This window comes from Pteropus alecto, unplaced genomic scaffold (genome assembly GCF_000325575.1).
Source record: "Pteropus alecto unplaced genomic scaffold, ASM32557v1 scaffold43, whole genome shotgun sequence".
Taxonomy (NCBI): domain Eukaryota; kingdom Metazoa; phylum Chordata; class Mammalia; order Chiroptera; family Pteropodidae; genus Pteropus; species Pteropus alecto.
This window is the reverse complement of record NW_006435764.1, coordinates 7392422-7412827: the sequence shown is the minus strand read 5'-3', so window position 1 is coordinate 7412827 and position 20406 is coordinate 7392422. Positions and strand designations below refer to the sequence as shown.

General features: G+C 51.0%; 1 protein-coding gene across 1 annotated transcript; it reads right to left on the bottom strand.

Annotated features, from left to right (window-relative positions):
- Positions 1–688: 688 nt before the first annotated feature.
- AHNAK (AHNAK nucleoprotein) lies at positions 689–20149 on the bottom strand. Its single transcript, XM_006911214.3, is given in 4 exon segments — positions 689–10213; positions 10216–18425; positions 19340–19527; positions 19967–20149. Coding segments are annotated over 4 exon segments (17253 nt in total). The 5' UTR covers positions 20124–20149; the 3' UTR covers positions 689–1515.
- Positions 20150–20406: the final 257 nt, after the last annotated feature.

Sequence of the window (20406 nt, the reverse complement as noted above, 5' to 3'; positions counted from 1 at the left end):
CGTGGCAGCTTTGGGGAATGACAAGGGGGACGAGCTTGGTCCGATTGTTTTGGCATAGGAGGGTGCTGCTGCTCTCTGCCCAACAATGACCAACATTAGGAACCAGTTTCTAGAAGGCTCTCCACCACATACGGTCCGCAGAGCTGGAAATCATAAGGGGACTATGGTGAGAAGAGATGTCATAAAGTTTAGCCTTATAACGGACTAAAAGGAACCATAAAGACATCTACTGCAAGATCAGCACCCTCGTTTCAATGACGAGAAAACTGCAGCCCAGACAGGGCAGGTAACTGGAGGCCACCCAGCAAAGCGACGGCCAAGTCAGGGATAGATGACAGGCCCGCAATTCACAGCCAGATCCCTTTCGGCCACTCCAATCGGCCTCTTTATTTTTTCATTCACACCTGTACACTTTTTACCCATTTAGCACTATTTCTGATTCGTGTATTCGTATCTGAGGATGCAAAGTTGATGAGTGGGTTCTGGGGCTTGGGCTGCCAACACGCCACGCCCCTCTTGACTTCTCAGCAATGGTACGGCCAGCCTCACCGTGAGAAGCCAAGAATTCCTCCCATTGCCCATTAATAAAGCCAGCGATGCCACTGGGTAGATGCAGTGACCTGTCAGGGCTGGTGTACAGCCTCCCCCAGCTTCATCCTCTCGACACACAATGCAAAGGCACGAGACATCAGGGTTAATAAACAGCTTTATTTGCCTTTGACAGCATCAATTTTCTTACACTCTCAATTAATTTGCCAGTAAAGTGCGGGAAATTTTCTTAATCATAACATTTGTTAAAAGAGATCAGAATATCAGGAACATGGCGGCTATAAAGAAAACATTTCTCTTACAAAACACAGAATGGAAGCCCCTTGTGTTGAGCTAGTGGGTTGGCCAGTTTGCAAAGAGATTCTAACTCCCTCTCACCATGAACACCACACTGGCTGGGGCCACTGCCCCAGGGAAAAAAAAGCAATGCTGAAGCCTTCTAGAAAACACCCACGCGCCCAGCCTGCCGGTTCCTCTCCGCCATTTTGGGTGTTTGCTGTGTAAACAGAACCAATCTTAGTTGAAACAGAGGGCTGGCCCTCTCTACTGCTTTCTACCCCACCCCACCCTTACTAACAAAAGCCCCCAAAGTCATTACGATGAAAAAGTGGGTTTCCATTACCCCAACACTAACAATGTTCAGTAAAAATGAGGATAATAAACACAAAAGCTTGCATAGTAAACAGGAGCTCTCAGCATCCAATGCAAAAAAAAAAACAAAAAAAAAAACTGAAATCTTAAGGCAAATACTGTTGACTCCGCACACGGGCTGGATGACCTTGTAACTCTTCACCTATCTGCAAAGCTCCGGGAGCCTAAATGCGGCTGGCTTGTCAGCGCTTGCCACTGGCGGAGGCCAAAATCTTTGCATGACTGCTGAGGCTGTGAGTGTGTTTCTCTCTGAGATTATATACAAACACACCCCAGGCTGGTGTAGTTTTATACATCTATGTACACAAAGGCCTGCTACTCTTTCTTTGCGGAAACCACCAGCTCCACCTCGGGAAGCTGGATGCCAACCTTGGTCCCACTGTCATTGCTGGAGGAAGAGGACAGTCGGGACTTCTTAGAGGCCAAGGACACTCCACTCCCCTGTAACTTGCCTGCCTCGTCATCGCTCCCAGTCACCTCATAATGACCTTTGCTCTTTGACCCCAAGCCACCAAAGGTACCAAACTTCAGCTTGCCCTGTTTCCCTTTGACTTTTCCGCCTTCCAGCGCCATTTCCCCACCTTCGAACTCCAAAGTCCCGGTCGGGGTGGTAGGTGCAGAGAGCTCCCTTTCGTCGCTGAAGGAATTCGAGCGGTGCCGTGGCTTCTTACTTTTAAATAAGGAGAACTTGGCTTTGGGCGAAGATGGTTCGGCCTCTGCCTCCCCTTCCAGAGAGCCGAGGCTGACCTTCGAGCTCTTCAGGTCACCTTTGGACCCCGAAATGGACGCTTCTGGTGAGCCAGTGACAGCACCTTTCCCTTTAGCCTTAGAAAAATTGAACTTGGGCATTTTGATTTTGGACTTCTTAAGTTTCACGTCGGACTCCTCCCACTCGCCCTCCCCGGCACCGGCCTGGACACCGGCCTCCACTTGAGGGAAGTTAATATCCACTCCTACTTCTCTGCCAACCAGCTCTCGGCCAGAGGTGAATTTGGGAATCTTCATCTTGGGGAATGTTACTTTTCCAGATCTGCTTTCCAAGTGGCCTTGAGGCCCAGACACACTCAGTCCAGGACCCTGGAGTCCAATCTGGCCTCCTTTCACACCTCCTTCCACCTTTGGTCCTGAGAAATGAAGTCCTCCAGCAAACTTAGGTGCCTCCAAGTTGAGAGCAGAGGAAACCTGGGGTCCCTTCCACTCACCCCCAGAACCTTTGACACTCATATGCCCTTCACCCAGGCTGATATCTGGGGCACTGACACCCCCTGAAACATCCACACCTCCTTTGACTTTCGGACCCTTCAAGCTGACACCGAAATCTGACTCAGGAGATGCCATGTTAAACGAAGGCCCCTTCACGCTGATGTCGGGAGGGGCGCCGTGGACACCTACTCCTGAACCTTTCAGATTGCCTTTGATTTCAGGGCCGGAAATTTGCCCCGTGGGGAGTTTCACGTTGACACCTCGCAGCTCCATGTCACATCCAGAGGCCTTCATTCCAGGCATTTGGAGGTTTCCTTCTAGGCCCTGAACGCTGATGCCTGGAACACCTCCTCCAACAGAGGGGCCTTTCATCTCACCAGAGACCCCGAGGCTCCCTTTTACTTTTGGTCCTTCCAAGTTCAAGTCCACATCCGGTGCTGAGATTTGAGGGCCGGAGATCTGAGGCCCTTTCAGGTTCAGGCCGCCCAGGTTCACATCCACGCCCGGCCCTTTTAGTTCCCCAGTAACTCGTGGCCCCTTGACATTGATGTCCAAGTCGGACCCTGGCGCGGAGATGCCAAACTGGGGCAGCTTCATTTGGGGAAGTGTAAAACCACCTTCGGGTGCCTCCAAGTTTAGGTTGGGAGCACCTACTGATACTTTCGGGCACTTGACGTCACCGGAGACAGCCAGGTCTCCCTGCAGGCTTGGTCCTTTCAGGTTCAGGTCCGGTCCAGAGACTTTTGGCATCGACAGGTTCGCTGAAGGCAAGTCTACTTTTGGCCCCTTCAGAGACACGTCAGGCCCTTCGAACTTAACATCCGGTGCACTCAAGCCTCCCTCCAGCGAGGGCAGCTGGGCATGGCCCCCAGCTCCCCCACCCTCTATTTTCACACCAGGGACACCGATCTTGGGCATCGAAAACTTGGGGAACTTGATTTTCGAGTCTGGACCTTGCAGATCTACGTCTGGTCCTTCTAGTCCCACACTGGGGCCATCGCCCTTAATCTTTGGTCCTTTCAAGCTAACGTTCACATCAGGGATGGTGACTTGAGGGGCAGAAATGCCAAATGACGGGCCTTTCACTTTAGCATCTGGGCCTTCAACGTTGATGCCAGGTGCGTTCAAGTTTGCCTGCACCCTGGGGCCTTTCAAATCGCCCTCTATTTTGGGACCTGAGACATCCACACCTGGCGCCTTGAACTTGGGAGCCTTCAGCTTGATGTCGGGACCTTCCACGTTAATCCCCGGTGAAGCAATATCCAGATCGGGTGCCTGGATCTCCCCCTCCAATTTGGGGGTAGGGAGGGGGGCCTCCGTTTTAAATTTAGGTGATTTAATGTCAAATTCTACGTCTGGGAAGTACATCTTTCCAAACATAGGTTTCTTGGTTTTAGGAGATTTAAGTGTGGCATCTGGCCCTGCGACATTCAGATCTACATCAGAAGTCTTGAGACTGGCATCAATTTCGCCCCCAGGGACATTCAGATCAAATCCTTGTTTCTTGGCCTTAATTTTAGGCCCACTCATGTGTATTTTCGGCATTTTAAATTTACTTTTCTTGCCCTTGCCACCAACACTGATTTCAGGAGTCTCGACATTCAGCTCCGCCTCAGGAACAGTCACCTCCAGTGAAGGTGATTTGATGTCAGCTTTGGGGCTTTTTGCCCCAAATCCAAACTTGGGTTTCTTAAATTTGGGAATTTTAACATCTGGTCCCTCAATGTTAAGATCTGGGCTCTCCATGTGTACATCTAAATTTGGAGCTTCTAAGTCAAGTTTGGGTCCCTTGAGGTCCAGTTCACCACCTTCTAATTTGGGACCAGAAACTCCGATTTTGGGTGCCTTGAGATGCAAATCGATATCAGGAACAGTTACTTTAGGGGCAGATATATCCAGTGATGGCATCTTCAAATTTGGGCCACTGAATTTGGCATCAGGGCCTTCAAAATCAAGACCTGGACCTTTAAGGTCTACTTCTGGGCCTTTAAAACTACCTTCAACCTTAGGAACAGACACATCAAAATCTCCTTTGACTTTGGGTCCTTTCAAATCCAGATCAACATCAGGCATGGAGATTTTGGGGGCTTTGATATTTATCTCAGGCATTTTGAACTTGGGGCCCTTCAGTTTTGCATCTGGACCTTCAATATTCACATCTGGAACATCAATGTCCACCTTAGGTCCTGAGACAGCAAGGTCGGCCTTGGGCAGGTTCACATCCACGTCTGGGCCCTCTCCTTTGAAGCCAGGCATGCTGAACTTGGGCATCTTCACCTTGGGCATCTTCAGGTGCCAGTCTGGGCCATGAACGTCCACATCGGGGGCATCAATGTCCACTTTGGGCCCTTTGATGTCAATTCCAGGACCCTTGAGGTCACCTTCCACTTTGGGCAGAGAGACATCCACATCGCCCTTCATTTTGGGGCCCCTCAGGTTCAGATCAAGGTCAGGCATGGAGATCTTGGGTGCTTTGATGTTCATCTCTGGCATCTTGAACTTGGGGCCCTTCAGCTTCGCATCTGGACCTTCGATATTCACATCTGGAACATCAATGTCCACCTTGGGTCCTGAGACATCGATGTCAGCCTTGGGCAGGTTCACATCCACATCTGGGCCCTCTCCTTTGAAACCAGGCATGCTGAACTTGGGCATTTTCCCCTTGGGCATCTTCAGGTGCCAGTCTGGGCCATGAACGTCCACATCGGGGGCATCAATGTCCACTTTGGGCCCTTTGATGTCAATTCCAGGACCCTTGAGGTCACCTTCCACTTTGGGCAGAGAGACATCCACATCGCCCTTCATTTTGGGGCCCCTCAGGTTCAGATCAAGGTCAGGCATGGAGATCTTGGGTGCTTTGATGTTCATCTCTGGCATCTTGAACTTGGGGCCCTTCAGCTTCGCATCTGGACCTTCGATATTCACATCTGGAACATCAATGTCCACCTTGGGTCCTGAGACATCGATGTCAGCCTTGGGCAGGTTCACATCCACATCTGGGCCCTCTCCTTTGAAACCAGGCATGCTGAACTTGGGCATTTTCCCCTTGGGCATCTTCAGGTGCCAGTCTGGGCCATGAACGTCCACATCGGGGGCATCAATGTCCACTTTGGGCCCTTTGATGTCAATTCCAGGACCCTTGAGGTCACCTTCCACTTTGGGCAGAGAGACATCCACATCGCCCTTCATTTTGGGGCCCCTCAGGTTCAGATCAAGGTCAGGCATGGAGATCTTGGGTGCTTTGATGTTCATCTCTGGCATCTTGAACTTGGGGCCCTTCAGCTTCGCATCTGGACCTTCGATATTCACATCTGGAACATCAATGTCCACCTTGGGTCCTGAGACATCGATGTCAGCCTTGGGCAGGTTCACATCCACATCTGGGCCCTCTCCTTTGAAACCAGGCATGCTGAACTTGGGCATTTTCCCCTTGGGCATCTTCAGGTGCCAGTCTGGGCCATGAACGTCCACATCGGGGGCATCAATGTCCACTTTGGGCCCTTTGATGTCAATTCCAGGACCCTTGAGGTCACCTTCCACTTTGGGCAGAGAGACATCCACATCGCCCTTCATTTTGGGGCCCCTCAGGTTCAGATCAAGGTCAGGCATGGAGATCTTGGGTGCTTTGATGTTCATCTCTGGCATCTTGAACTTGGGGCCCTTCAGCTTCGCATCTGGACCTTCGATATTCACATCTGGAACATCAATGTCCACCTTGGGTCCTGAGACATCGATGTCAGCCTTGGGCAGGTTCACATCCACATCTGGGCCCTCTCCTTTGAAACCAGGCATGCTGAACTTGGGCATTTTCCCCTTGGGCATCTTCAGGTGCCAGTCTGGGCCATGAACGTCCACATCGGGGGCATCAATGTCCACTTTGGGCCCTTTGATGTCAATTCCAGGACCCTTGAGGTCACCTTCCACTTTGGGCAGAGAGACATCCACATCGCCCTTCATTTTGGGGCCCCTCAGGTTCAGATCAAGGTCAGGCATGGAGATCTTGGGTGCTTTGATGTTCATCTCTGGCATCTTGAACTTGGGGCCCTTCAGCTTCGCATCTGGACCTTCGATATTCACATCTGGAACATCAATGTCCACCTTGGGTCCTGAGACATCGATGTCAGCCTTGGGCAGGTTCACATCCACATCTGGGCCCTCTCCTTTGAAACCAGGCATGCTGAACTTGGGCATTTTCCCCTTGGGCATCTTCAGGTGCCAGTCTGGGCCATGAACGTCCACATCGGGGGCATCAATGTCCACTTTGGGCCCTTTGATGTCAATTCCAGGACCCTTGAGGTCACCTTCCACTTTGGGCAGAGAGACATCCACATCGCCCTTCATTTTGGGGCCCCTCAGGTTCAGATCAAGGTCAGGCATGGAGATCTTGGGTGCTTTGATGTTCATCTCTGGCATCTTGAACTTGGGGCCCTTCAGCTTCGCATCTGGACCTTCGATATTCACATCTGGAACATCAATGTCCACCTTGGGTCCTGAGACATCGATGTCAGCCTTGGGCAGGTTCACATCCACTTCTGGGCCTTCTCCTTTGAAGCCAGGCATGCTGAACTTGGGCATTTTCCCCTTGGGCATCTTCAGGTGCCAGTCTGGGCCATGAACGTCCACATCGGGGGCATCAATGTCCACTTTGGGGCCTTTGATGTCAATTCCAGGACCCTTGAGGTCACCTTCCACTTTGGGCAGAGAAACATCCACATCGCCCTTCATTTTGGGGCCCCTCAGGTTCAGATCAATGTCAGGCATGGAGATCTTGGGTGCTTTGATGTTCATCTCTGGCATCTTGAACTTGGGGCCCTTCAGCTTCGCATCTGGACCTTCGATATTCACATCTGGAACTTCAACATCCACTTTGGGTGCTGAGATATCGATGTCAGCCTTGGGCAGGTTCACATCCACATCTGGGCCCTCTCCTTTGAAACCAGGCATGCTGAACTTGGGCATTTTCACCTTGGGCATCTTCAGGTGCCAGTCTGGGCCTTGAACATCCACATCTGGGGCATTGATGTCCACTTTGGGGCCTTTGAGGTCAACTTCAGGGCCTTTCAGATCACCTTCCACCTTAGGTAGGGAAACATCCACATCGCCTTTTACCTTGGGACCTTTCAGATGCAAATCAAAGTCAGGCATGGAGATCTTGGGAGCTTTGATGTTCATCTCTGGCATCTTGAACTTAGGACCTTTCAATTTCCCCTCAGGACCTTCGATGTTAACATCAGGGCCTTCAATGTCCACTTTGGGTCCTGAGATGTCAATGTCAGCCTTGGGCAGGTTCACATCCACGTCTGGGCCCTCTCCTTTGAAGCCAGGCATGCTGAACTTGGGCATTTTCACCTTGGGCATCTTCAGGTGCCAGTCTGGGCCATGAACATCCACATCAGGAGCACCGATGTCCACTTTCGGACCTTTGATGTCTATCTCAGGGCCTTTCAGATCTCCTTCAATCTTGGGGAGGGAAAGGTCCACATCACCTTTCACCTTGGGGCCCTTTAGGTTTAAATCAATATCAGGCATTGAGATCTTGGGAGCCTTTAGGTGCATTTCTGGCATCTTGAATTTGGGTCCCTTCAAATTCCCCTCTGGGCCTTCGATGTTAATATCAGGAGTGTCAATGTCCACTTTAGGGCCCTTGATGTCCACCTCAGGGCCCTTCAGGTCACCTTCCACTTTGGGCAAAGACACGTCCACATCACCCTTCATTTTGGGGCCCTTCAGGTTCAGATCAAAGTCCGGCATAGAGATTTTGGGAGCTTTGATGTTCATCTCTGGCATCTTGAACTTAGGGCCCTTCAGTTTTGCATCTGGACCTTCGATATTCACATCTGGGGCATCAATGTCCACTTTGGGGCCAGAAATATCAAGGTCAGCTTTAGGGAGGGTAACATCCACCTCTGGACCCTCTCCTTTGAAGCCAGGCATGCTGAACTTGGGCATTTTCACCTTGGGCATCTTCAGGTGCCAGTCTGGGCCATGAACGTCCACATCTGGGGCATCGATGTCCACTTTGGGCCCTTTGATATCAACCCCTGGCCCTTTCAGATCTCCTTCAACTTTGGGCAGAGAAACATCCCCATCACCTTTAACTTTGGGGCCTTTCAAGTTTAAATCAATGTCAGGCATGGAGATCTTGGGGGCTTTGATATTTATGTCAGGCATCTTGAATTTGGGACCCTTTAAGCCTCCTTCTAGACCTTCCACATTTACTTCTGGGCCCTCAAAATCCATGCTGGGTCCCTCTATCTTGATATCTCCTTTTGGCAGATCCATAGCCATGTCAGGCCCTTCTGCTTTTAAGCCAGGCACACCAAACTTGGGCATTTTCATCTTGGGCATTTTCAAATTCCAGTCTGGACCGTGAACATCCACATCAGGTGCATCAAGATGAACTTCTGGTGCCTTAATATCCACTTTGGGTTCCTTAAAGTCACCTTCTAAATTTGGACCAGCAACATCTATGTCTCCTTTGACTTTAGGACCTTTCAGATTTAACTCCACATCCGGCATAGAAACTTTAGGAGATGAAATACTCAGGAAAGGCATTTTGAACTTGGATCCTTTCACTTTTCCTTGGACCTCAACATCGGGAGCATTGATATCAACTTTGGGGCCTGTTACATCAACATCTGGCTTTTTAACTTTGACGTCCACCTCAGGTGTCTGAACTTTGGAGCCCGAAAAATTAAATTTGGGAAGCTTAAAACGAGATTTCTTGGACTTGCCTTCAATATTGAGCTTAGGACCAGAAATGTCCACTTCTGGGCCCTTTACATCCAACTTGGGAGCTTTAATGTCACCTTCTAATTTGGGCCCAGAAACATCAACGTCTCCTTTAAGCTTTGAGCCTTTCAAATTCAAGTCAATTTCTGGCATGGAGATCTTGGGCATGTTTACATGCATGTCAGGCATCTTTAGTTTTGGACCTTTCAATTTACCTTCTGGGCCATGAATGTCAATATCTGGAGCATCTAAATCTAACTTTGGGCCTTTGATGTCAAGCATAGGTCCTTTCAAATCACCTTCTACATTTGGAAGTGAAACATCCACATCTCCTTTCATTTTAGGGCCTTTAAGATTAAGGTCCAAATCTGGCATTGATATCTTAGGAGCTTTGATATTCATCTCTGGCATCTTGAACTTGGGGCCCTTTAGCTTCGCATCTGGACCTTCGATATTCACATCTGGAACATCAACGGCCACCTTGGGTCCTGAGATGTCAATGTCAGCCTTGGGCAGGTTCACATCCACGTCTGGGCCCTCTCCTTTGAAGCCAGGCATGCTGAACTTGGGCATTTTCACCTTGGGCATCTTCAGGTGCCAGTCTGGGCCATGAACATCCACATCTGGAACATCAATGTCCACTTTGGGGCCCTTGATGTCTACTTCGGGGCCCTTGAGGTCGCCTTCCACTTTGGGCAGAGAAACGTCCACATCACCCTTTACTTTAGGACCCTTCAGATTCAGGTCAACTTCAGGCATGGAGATCTTGGGTGCCTTGAGATGCAAGTCAGGCATTTTAAACTTGGGGCCCTTCAGTTTCCCTTCTGGGCCGTGAATGTCAATGTCAGGAGTGTCTATGTCCAGCTTAGGGCCTTTCACATCTCCTTCCAGTTTAGGAATGGAAACGTCCAAATCTCCTTTTACTTTAGGTCCTTTCAAGTTCAAATCAATGTCACTCATGGAGATTTGTGGAGTTTTGAAATGCACGTCGGGCATCTTAAATTTGGGACCTTTGATTTTCCCTTCGGGACCCTCAATGTCCACCTCTGGCCCTTTCAGGTCACCTTCCACCTTAGGCACTTTACCTTGGGACCTTTCAGATGCAAATCAAAGTCAGGCATGGAGATCTTGGGAGCTTTGATGTTCATCTCAGGCATCTTGAACTTAGGGCCTTTCAACTTTCCCTCAGGTCCTTCGATGTTAACATCAGGGCCTTCGATGTCCACTTTGGGTCCAGAGATGTCAATGTCAGCCTTGGGCAGGTTCACGTCCACTTCTGGGCCCTCTCCTTTGAAGCCAGGCATGCTGAACTTGGGCATTTTCATCTTCGGCATCTTCAAGTGCCAATCTGGGCCATGAACGTCCACATCGGGGACATCGATATCCATTTTGGGGCCTTTGAGGTCAACTTCAGGGCCTTTCAGATCTCCCTCTACCTTGGGACCTGTAACATCCAGCTCTCCTTTCACTTTTGGACCTGTCAGATTAAGATCAATATCTGGCATGGATATCTTTGGAGTCTTAAAATGCATTTCCGGCATCTTAAACTTTGGACTTTTCCACTTTCCTTCTGGTCCTTCAACACTCACATCTGGACATTCGAGGTCCACTTTGGGTGCTGAGACATCGATGTCAGCCTTTGGCAGGTTCACATCCACGTCTGGGCCCTCTCCTTTGAAGCCGGGCATGCTGAACTTGGGCATTTTCACCTTGGGCATCTTCAGGTGCCAGTCTGGGCCTTGAACATCCACATCTGGGGCATCGATGTCCACTTTGGGCCCTTTGATATCAACATCAGGACCTTCCACTTTAGGCAGAGATACATCCACATCACTCTTTACCTTGGGACCTTTCAGATGCAAATCAAAGTCAGGCATGGAGATCTTGGGAGCTTTGATGTTCATCTCTGGCATCTTGAACTTAGGACCTTTCAACTTTCCCTCAGGTCCTTCGATGTTAACATCAGGGCCTTCGATGTCCACTTTGGGTCCAGAGATGTCAATGTCAGCCTTGGGCAGGTTCACATCCACGTCTGGGCCCTCTCCTTTGAAGCCAGGCATGCTGAACTTGGGCATTTTCATCTTGGGCATCTTCAGGTGCCAGTCTGGGCCATGAACATCAGGCGCATTTATGTCTACTTTGGGGCCTTTGATGTTCACATCTGGTACTTTAATTTTACCTTCTACCTCGGGCACAGACACATCTACATCCCCCTTGATTTTCGGTCCTTTCAGATTTAAGTCCACATCAGGCATAGAAATATTTGGGGCTTTGAAATGCATGTCAGGCATCTTGAACTTGGGGCCTTTCAATTTGCCCTCTGGTCCTTCAATGTCGATATCTGGGCCACTGATGTCACCTTTCAGGTCTGGTCCTTTAAAGTCACCTTCCAATTTAGGAACATCTACATCCACCTCTCCCTTGACCTTGGGGCTTTTTAAGTGTAGATTAATGTCTGGCATGGAGATTTTGGGAGCTTTAAAGTGCATGTCCGGCATCTTAAATTTAGGACTTTTCCATTTGCCATCTGGGCCTTCCACAGCTACGTCTGGCATGTCAACATCCAATTTGGGGCCCTTGACATCCAATTCTGGACCCTTTAACTCTCCTTCCATCTTTGGGGCAGAAACATCAACGTCTCCTTTAATTTTAGGCCCCTTTAAGTTGAAGTCCACATCAGGCATGGAAATCTTGGGGGCATGAAAGTGCATCTCAGGCATCTTGAACTTAGGACCTTTCAGTTTTCCTTCTGGACCCTCGACAGTCACATCTGGAGTTTCAATGTCCACTTTGGGTCCAGAGATGTCAATGTCAGCCTTGGGCAGGTTCACGTCCACGTCTGGGCCCTCTCCTTTGAAGCCTGGCATGCTGAACTTGGGCATTTTCATCTTGGGCATCTTCAAGTGCCAGTCTGGGCCATGAGCATCCACATCTGGAACACTGATGTCAACTTTGGGGCCTTTGATGTCCACATCCGGCACTTTCATTTCACCTTCTACCTTGGGCACGGACACATCGACATCCCCTTTGACTTTGGGGCCTTTCAAGTGTAAGTCCACATCAGGCATGGAGATCTTGGGAGCCTTGAAGTGCATGTCTGGCATCTTAAACTTGGGACCCTTCAGCTTCCCTTCTGGTCCCTCAAGGCTCACATCTGGGGCTTCAATGTCCACCTTGGGTCCAGAGATGTCAATATCAGCCTTGGGCAGGTTCACATCCACTTCTGGGCCCTCTCCTTTGAAGCCCGGCATGCTGAACTTGGGCATTTTCATCTTGGGCATCTTCAGGTGCCAGTCCGGGCCTTGAACATCAACATCGGGGACATCAATGTCCACTTTAGGTCCTTTGAGGTCAACATCTGGCACTTTCATTTCACCTTCTACCTTGGGCACGGACACATCGACATCCCCTTTGACTTTGGGGCCTTTCAAGTGTAAGTCCACATCAGGCATGGAGATCTTGGGAGCCTTGAAGTGCATCTCAGGCATCTTAAACTTAGGGCCCTTCAACTTTGCATCAGGACATTCCAGATCAACATCAGGCACCTCCACATCCACACTGGGGCCCTTCAAATCTCCTTCCAATTTTGGCACAGACACATCGACATCTCCTTTGACTTTGGGCCCTTTCAAGTTTAAGTCTATATCAGGCATGGAGATCTTGGGGGCCTTGAAGTGCATCTCAGGCATCTTAAACTTAGGGCCCTTCAACTTTGCATCAGGACATTCCAGATCAACGTCAGGCACCTCCACATCCACACTGGGACCTTTGATATCAACTTGTGGACCTCTGAGATCACCTTCGAGTTCTGGCACAGAAGCATCTATCTCTCCTTTCAGTTTGGGTCCCTTCAAATTGAAGTCCACATTTGGCATGGATATCTTGGAAGGTTTGATATTCAACTTAGGCATTTTAAATTTAGAGCCTTTTAATTTCCCTTCGGGTCCCTCAATATCCAAATCAGGTGCATCAATGTCCACTTTGGGGCCAGAAACATTAATGTCGGCCTTTGGCAAGTTCACATCCATGTCCGGGCCCTCGCCTTTGAAACCTGGCATGCTAAACTTGGGCATTTTCATCTTGGGCATCTTCAGGTGCCAGTCCGGGCCATGAACATTCACATCTGGGACATCAATGTCCACTTTGGGTCCTTTGACATCAACATCCGGCACTTTCATTTCACCTTCTATCTTAGGCATAGAGACATCCACATCGACATCCCCTTTGACTTTGGGGCCTTTCAAGTGTAAGTCCACATCAGGCATGGAGATCTTGGGGGCCTTGAAGTGCATGTCTGGCATCTTAAACTTAGGACCTTTCAGCTTTCCTTCGGGACATTCAATGTCAATATCACCAACATCCACATCCACCTTAGGGGCTTTCACATCTATTTCAGGAACTTTCAAGTCTCCTTCCACTTTAGGAAGGGAAACGTCCACATCCGTTTTCAGTTTAGGGGCTTTCAGATTAAGTCCAACATCAGGCATAGAGATCTTGTGTGTCTGTATATTCATACTTGGCATCTTAAACTTGGGACCCTTTAGTTTCCCCTCTGGACCTTCGATATTCACATCTGGAGCATCGATGTCCACCTTAGGTCCAGAGACATCGATGTCGGCCTTGGGCAGGTTCACATCCACGTCTGGGCCCTCTCCTTTGAAGCCAGGCATGCTGAACTTGGGCATTTTCACTTTGGGCATTTTCAGGTGCCAGTCTGGGCCATGAACTCCCACATCTGGTGCATTAATGTCCACTTTGGGGCCTTTGATGTTGACATCAGGAGCTTTTATCTCTCCTTCTACTTTTGGGGCTGTTACACCATAGTCTCCTTTAATTTTAGGACCTTTCAAATGTAAACCAACATCTGGCATGGATATCTTCTGAGGTTTTATATTCATTTCTGGCATCTTAAATTTAGGACCTCTTAGTTTTGCATCTGGACCTTCAACATTCACATCTGGAACTTCAACATCCACCTTGGGTCCTGAGATGTCAATGTCAGCCTTGGGCAGGTTGACATCCACATCTGGGCCCTCTCCTTTGAAGCCAGGCATGTTGAACTTGGGCATTTTCATCTTGGGCATCTTCAAGTGCCAGTCTGGGCCATGAACATCCACATCTGGAGCACAGACGTCAACTTTGGGTCCTTTAAGTTCGACATCTGGCACTTTTATTTCACCTTCTACATCAGGCAAAGACACATCTACATCACCCTTGAGTTTTGGCCCCTTAAGATTCAGGTTCACATCAGGCATGGAGACCTTGGGGGCCTTGAAGTGCATCTCAGGCATCTTGAACTTGGGGCCCTTCAACTTTCCTTCTGGTCCCTCAAGGCTCACATCTGGGGCTTCAATGTCCACCTTGGGTCCAGAGATGTCAATGTCAGCCTTAGGCAGGTTCACATCCACGTCTGGGCCCTCTCCTTTGAAGCCCGGCATGCTGAACTTGGGCATTTTCATCTTGGGCATCTTCAAGTGCCAGTCTGGGCCGTGAACGTCAACATCGGGGACATCAATGTCAACCTTGGGGCCTTTGATGTCCACATCCGGCACTTTCATTTCACCTTCTACCTTGGGCACGGACACATCGACATCCCCTTTGACTTTAGGGCCTTTCAAGTGTAAGTCCATATCAGGCATGGAGATCTTGGGGGCCTTGAAGTGCATCTCAGGCATCTTAAACTTGGGACCCTTCAACTTTCCTTCTGGTCCCTCAAGGCTCACATCTGGGGCTTCAATGTCCACCTTGGGTCCAGAAATGTCAATGTCGGTCTTGGGCAGACTCACATCCACTCCTGGGCCCTCTCCTTTGAAGCCTGGCATGCTGAACTTGGGCATTTTCATCTTGGGCATCTTCAAGTTCCAGTCTGGGCCGTGAACATCCACATCAGGGACATCAATGTCCACTTTGGGTCCTTTGAGGTCAACGTCTGGCACTTTCATTTCACCTTCTATCTTGGGGACAGAGACATCCACATCGACATCCCCTTTGACTTTGGGGCCTTTCAAGTGTAAGTCCACATCAGGCATGGAGATCTTGGGGGCCTTGAAGTGCATCTCAGGCATCTTAAACTTGGGGCCCTTCAGCTTTCCTTCGGGTCCCTCGAGGCTCACATCTGGGGCTTCGATGTCAATTTGGGGTCCAGCGATGTCAATGTCAGCCTTGGGCAGGTTTACGTCCACATCTGGGCCCTCGCCTTTTAAGCTGGGCATGCTGAACTTGGGCATTTTCATCTTGGGCATTTTGAGACTCCAGTCTCCACCTTGTACTTCCACATCTGGTGCTTTAATGTCTACTTTGGGGCCTTTGATGTCCACATCTGGAACTTTCATCTCACCTTCTATTTTTGGTGCAGACATATCTACATTTCCTTTCATTTTGGGTCCTTTAAGATTGAGGTCGACATCTGGCAGAGTCATCTTCGGAGCTTTGAAGTGCATCTCAGGCATCTTAAACTTGGGGCCTTTCAACTTCCCTTCAGGTCCTTCAAGGCTCAGATCTGGAGCCCTAATATCTACCTTAGGTGCAGAAATGTCCACATCAGCCTTGGGCAGCTTCACATCCAATTCTGGGCCCTCACCTTTGAGGCTGGGCATGGTAAATTTGGGCATTTTCATCTTGGGCATCTTCAGGTTCCAATCAGGACCATGAACTTCAACGTCTGGGGCACTGATGTCTACTTTTGGCCCTTTCAGGTCGCCTTCCAGCTTTGGCACTGTAACATCATATTCTCCCTTTACTGTGGGACCTTTCAAATGCAAATCCACATCAGGCATGGAGATCTTTGGAGCCTTGATATCCATCTCAGGCATCTTAAACTTGGGACCCTTCAGCTTTCCTTCAGGTCCTTCGATATTCACATCTGGAACTTCAACATCCACCTTGGGTCCTGAGATGTCAATGTCAGCTTTGGGCAGGTTCACGTCCACTTCTGGGCCCTCTCCTTTGAAGCCTGGCATGCTGAACTTGGGCATTTTCACCTTGGGCATCTTCAGGTGCCAGTCTGGGCCATGAACATCCACTTCTGGAGTATCAATGTCCAATTTGGCACTTTTAAGTTCAACATCAGGAACTTTAATCTCACCTTCCACCTTTGGCACTGTGACATCATATTCTCCTTTTACTTTAGGGCCTTTCAAATGTAAGTCCACATCTGGCATGGAGACCTTGGGGGCCTTGAAGTGCATCTCAGGCATCTTGAACTTGGGGCCCTTCAACTTTCCTTCTGGTCCCTCAATTCTCACATCCGGGGCACTAATGTCCACCTTGGGCCCAGAAATATCCACATCAGGCTTGGACAAGTTCACATCCACATCTGGGCCCTCTGCTTTGAACCCTGGCACACCGAATTTGGGCATTTTCATCTTGGGCATCTTCAGATGCCAGTCTGGTCCATGAATGTCCACATCTGGAGCAGCGATGTCCACCTGGGGACCCTTCAGTTCTCCTTCAAGCTTTGGTACCGTTACATCATACTCTCCTTTTACCTTTGTGCCTTTAACATGCAAATCTACATCGGGCATGGAGATCTTTGGTGTCTTGGCACTCACGTCAGGCAACTTAACATCAGGGCCTTTAAGTTTGCCCCCCAGGCCTCCTATGTTGACATCTGGGGCTTCCATGTTGATCTTGGGCCCAGAAATACTGACATCTCCTTTGGGTAGATTCACATTTACATCTGGGCCTTCCCCTTTGACTCCTGGAGTGCTGAACTTGGGCATTTTCATCTTAGGCATTTTCAGGTTCCATTCTGGGCCATGAACATCCACGTCTGGGGCACTGACATCCACTTTGGGGCCTTTGACATCAACTTCAGGGACTTTGACTTTCCCTTCTACTTTCGGGAGTGTGACGTCTACACCCCCTTTCATTTTAGGTGCAGCCACATTTAAATCTACATCTGCCATAGAGATACTGCAGGTTCCCATCTTTCCAGAAGGACCACTCAGCTTGGGGCCTGCCAGAGTCCCCTCTAGGCTGGGTGTCTCTATGTCCACTTTGGAACCTTTAACTACCACTTGAGGGCCTTTAACATCACTTTGCACTCCCGGAGCAGAAACTTTAATGTCTCCTTTCAGTTTGGAGGAGCCAAGGCTCAGATCCACATCCTGCATGGAGATTTTAGGGGTCTGAGTAATCAGTTCAGGACTCTTGACTTTAGTACCCTTCATCTTCCCTTCCAGACCCCCAGTGGCCACCCTGGGCAGGCTGACATCCCCAGAGATCCCAGGAAGGGTCACTTCACCTGTGGGCAGTGTCACATCAATGCCAGCTCCCTCTCCCTTAGAACCCGATACAGAGAATTTCTGGACTTTCATTTTGGGCATATTTAGTTCGCCCCCAGACCCATGAATATCAACGTCAGAGGCTCGACCTTCCACACTGGGGCCAGCGATGCTGCCCTTCATTTTGGGAGCAGAGACGTCCACCCTTATCCTCCCCTGTGGCTTGGCTCCTTTGAGTCCTAGCTCTCCCTCAAGGGATGGCCCAGTGATCTGGGGGCCCTTCAGCTTCCCCTTAAGCCCCTCAATATTAGCAGAGGGAGCAACGACTTCTAGCCGAGGGGTCTGGACGTTCCCGCCAATGGTCACACCTGGCTTGCCCTCCTTGTGCCCCGCAGAGAATTCAGGTGTGAAAACAGCCAATCCTGCCTCTGGTGCCTGGCCTTCAGGCCCTTCTGGGACACCAAATTTTGGCACCTTCATGGCTGGTATTTTAATTTTCCCATTATTGCCATTCTCAAGAGATGGGCCCTGCAACTCTACTGCCTCACCCCCAAGAGAAGACAAAATGTCCACTCCTGGAACCCGGATGCCCCCTTTGCCATCCAAGTCCAAGCCCTTTGCACTGACATTGACTCCCGGGCTTCCCACCTTTATCCCAGGCACGGTGACCTGGAGCTTCGAGTGGCCAGCACCTTGGAGCTCTGGTCCCGAAGCGGAAATGGACCCCGCTCGGATGTCCACAGCAGAGCCTGTGGTTGGAGACACTGCCCCCGAGCCCGAGGGCAGTCTGATCACGGTCATCCCAGGCTGGGCCTCCACACCCACAGTGGAGATTTCCGTCAGTTCATGCCGTGGAATCTTGATCTTGAACTCAGGGCTGCTGATGTCGATGTCCTTGGCTCCTTCCCGGCCGGTCACATCCACTGTGTAGGCCGTGACCCTCCTAGTCACCGTGATGGTGCGGCTCTGGGTCTCCCCAGGGTCCCCTTCCACTCCATCCTCCGACCTCAGCCGAGGCTTGATCTTCGTGGCATAGATGCGCTGATACTCCTCATCATCCCCGCTCTGCAGAAAGACATGCCCGGCACAGGTTGCAGCAGAGTCTGCCCGAGTTACAGACGCCCGGCCACAGCCCAGCCGACAACATGACTGCCTGTTTCCCAAAGAAGCTGGGACCATAACGGAGGTCCATGGAGCCTCCTGGGGCTCAACGCAGGGGGCCGATGAGAGGGGCTGACAGCCACATCACAGAGGAAAACAGACATTATTTGGGGAAACTCCAGTAAGCAAGTCATGGGGAGGGGGGTGCAGACTCCTGGACTGCGCAGCCTGGGAAGAGAGTTTACGGATAGTTCTAGACTCAAATCAGCCTGTCAAGTACCAGGGACGCCTCCGGGCCACCAGCTCTACACTGACTTGACCCTGAGGCTCTCGGCTCGACTCACTGGTGTGCTGGTTTAACCGGGAAGGGATTCCTCCCGAAGACCCCTGCAAAGTATCTGTTGAGGCTGCTTGTGCTCGGGTGAACACTTCCACTTCGAGGACCATTATCTGTTACATGAACAAGCCATCGGAAGGAACAGGAAAACGTCCCTCAAGCACTCTGCTGCTCAGCCTCTGACTCACAGGTGAGTCCAGGCCTCTGGGAGGCAGAGCTAGGCACCCGTGAAATCATTTCAAAGACTCTGGCAGAGCGGCCAACGTTCCTCCCGACATCTAGGACCAGACAGAAGGAGTCGGTTCCCACGCTGCGGCACTCAGAAGAGACTGCAGGAGGCACTTGGGGGCAGCGTCGGCCACATGCCCCAGGTGAATAGGAACAGACAGACTGGCTCAGCAGAGAGACAGAGGGGGTGAAATTAGGAGAAAGAATGACAAGAGCGGTCCAGTGGGCGGACAGAAGGCTCAGGAAGCGAGGCCAGCAGGCTGGTGTTGCCGGGGAGGAACTCAGGGCGCGGACGGGCGGGTGAGGCACTCACCAGAACCACTTCGGAGCCATGGGAGCTGAAGACTCCGTGGGTCCAGGTCTGGCCGGGCTCAGGGGAGCGGTCGCCCTTGCGGTGCAGCTTCAGACCCACGGCGTGGTGCCCCATGGTGCTCAGCAGCTGCGTCACCTCGCCCGACTGCAGGTTGTCGAAGTAGATGGTGGCGCCCACTATCTGGTCCCCTGAGCAGGGAGGGGAAAGAAGGGGGGTCTCAGGGAAACAACACACAACCACCGCGTGCTCGGCGCCCTCACCGACGTGCATTTAGTGCGTGTCATGACACCCTGCAAGGCAGGTGTGGTGACACCCGGTGTACAGATGAGGAAGCTGAGGCTTAGAGTCTCCAAAGTGGCAAGAGGTTGTGAGCGGTGGAGTCGGAGCTGAGGACTATGTCTCCACCACCCTACATGACTGTCCCCGCCAAGGACCATGAGCAAGTGACAGACCCCGAGTGGGCAAGAGACAGCAGGGTCTGGGCACTGACCAGCCTAATGGCACTAGGAACAGGCCCTCCACAGCCAGGTGGCCCTTCTGCCTGCCCCCTGCCCTTCCCTCCACCACCCTCACCCACCCCAGCCCAGCACCCAGCCCGCACCCAGCCCGCACCCTGAGGTGACTCACCCTCCTTGACCACCCCAGTGCGGGCCGCAGGGGAATTCTGCATGACTTCCTGCACAAAGACGCCGTCGTCCCTCTGGGCAATGGTCAGCCCGTGCGAGCCGCTACCCTGCCAGTTGGGCAGCAGCAGCTCCCGGGTCGTCTCCTCCTCCTTCTCCATCTGGGATGACGGAAGGGAATGAGCTCAGGACACTGGGGCGCAAGGCACAGCAATGAGGGGGTGTGGAGCACCGTCCTCAAGGTCCTCAAGCCCGCAGTGCTCCAGGGCTCAACAAAGATGGAAAGTGGACAGGATGCAACCGGCCTCGGAGGTCACCAGCCCCTCGTCTCTTCCACCCAAACCCTGCCTCCAGAGGCCACCCGGGGTCTCCCCCTCCCCATCCGGTCACCTCCACCTCTCCCACCGCCCCCCCCTCCACTGACCTTAAGACGGTCTGTTCCGG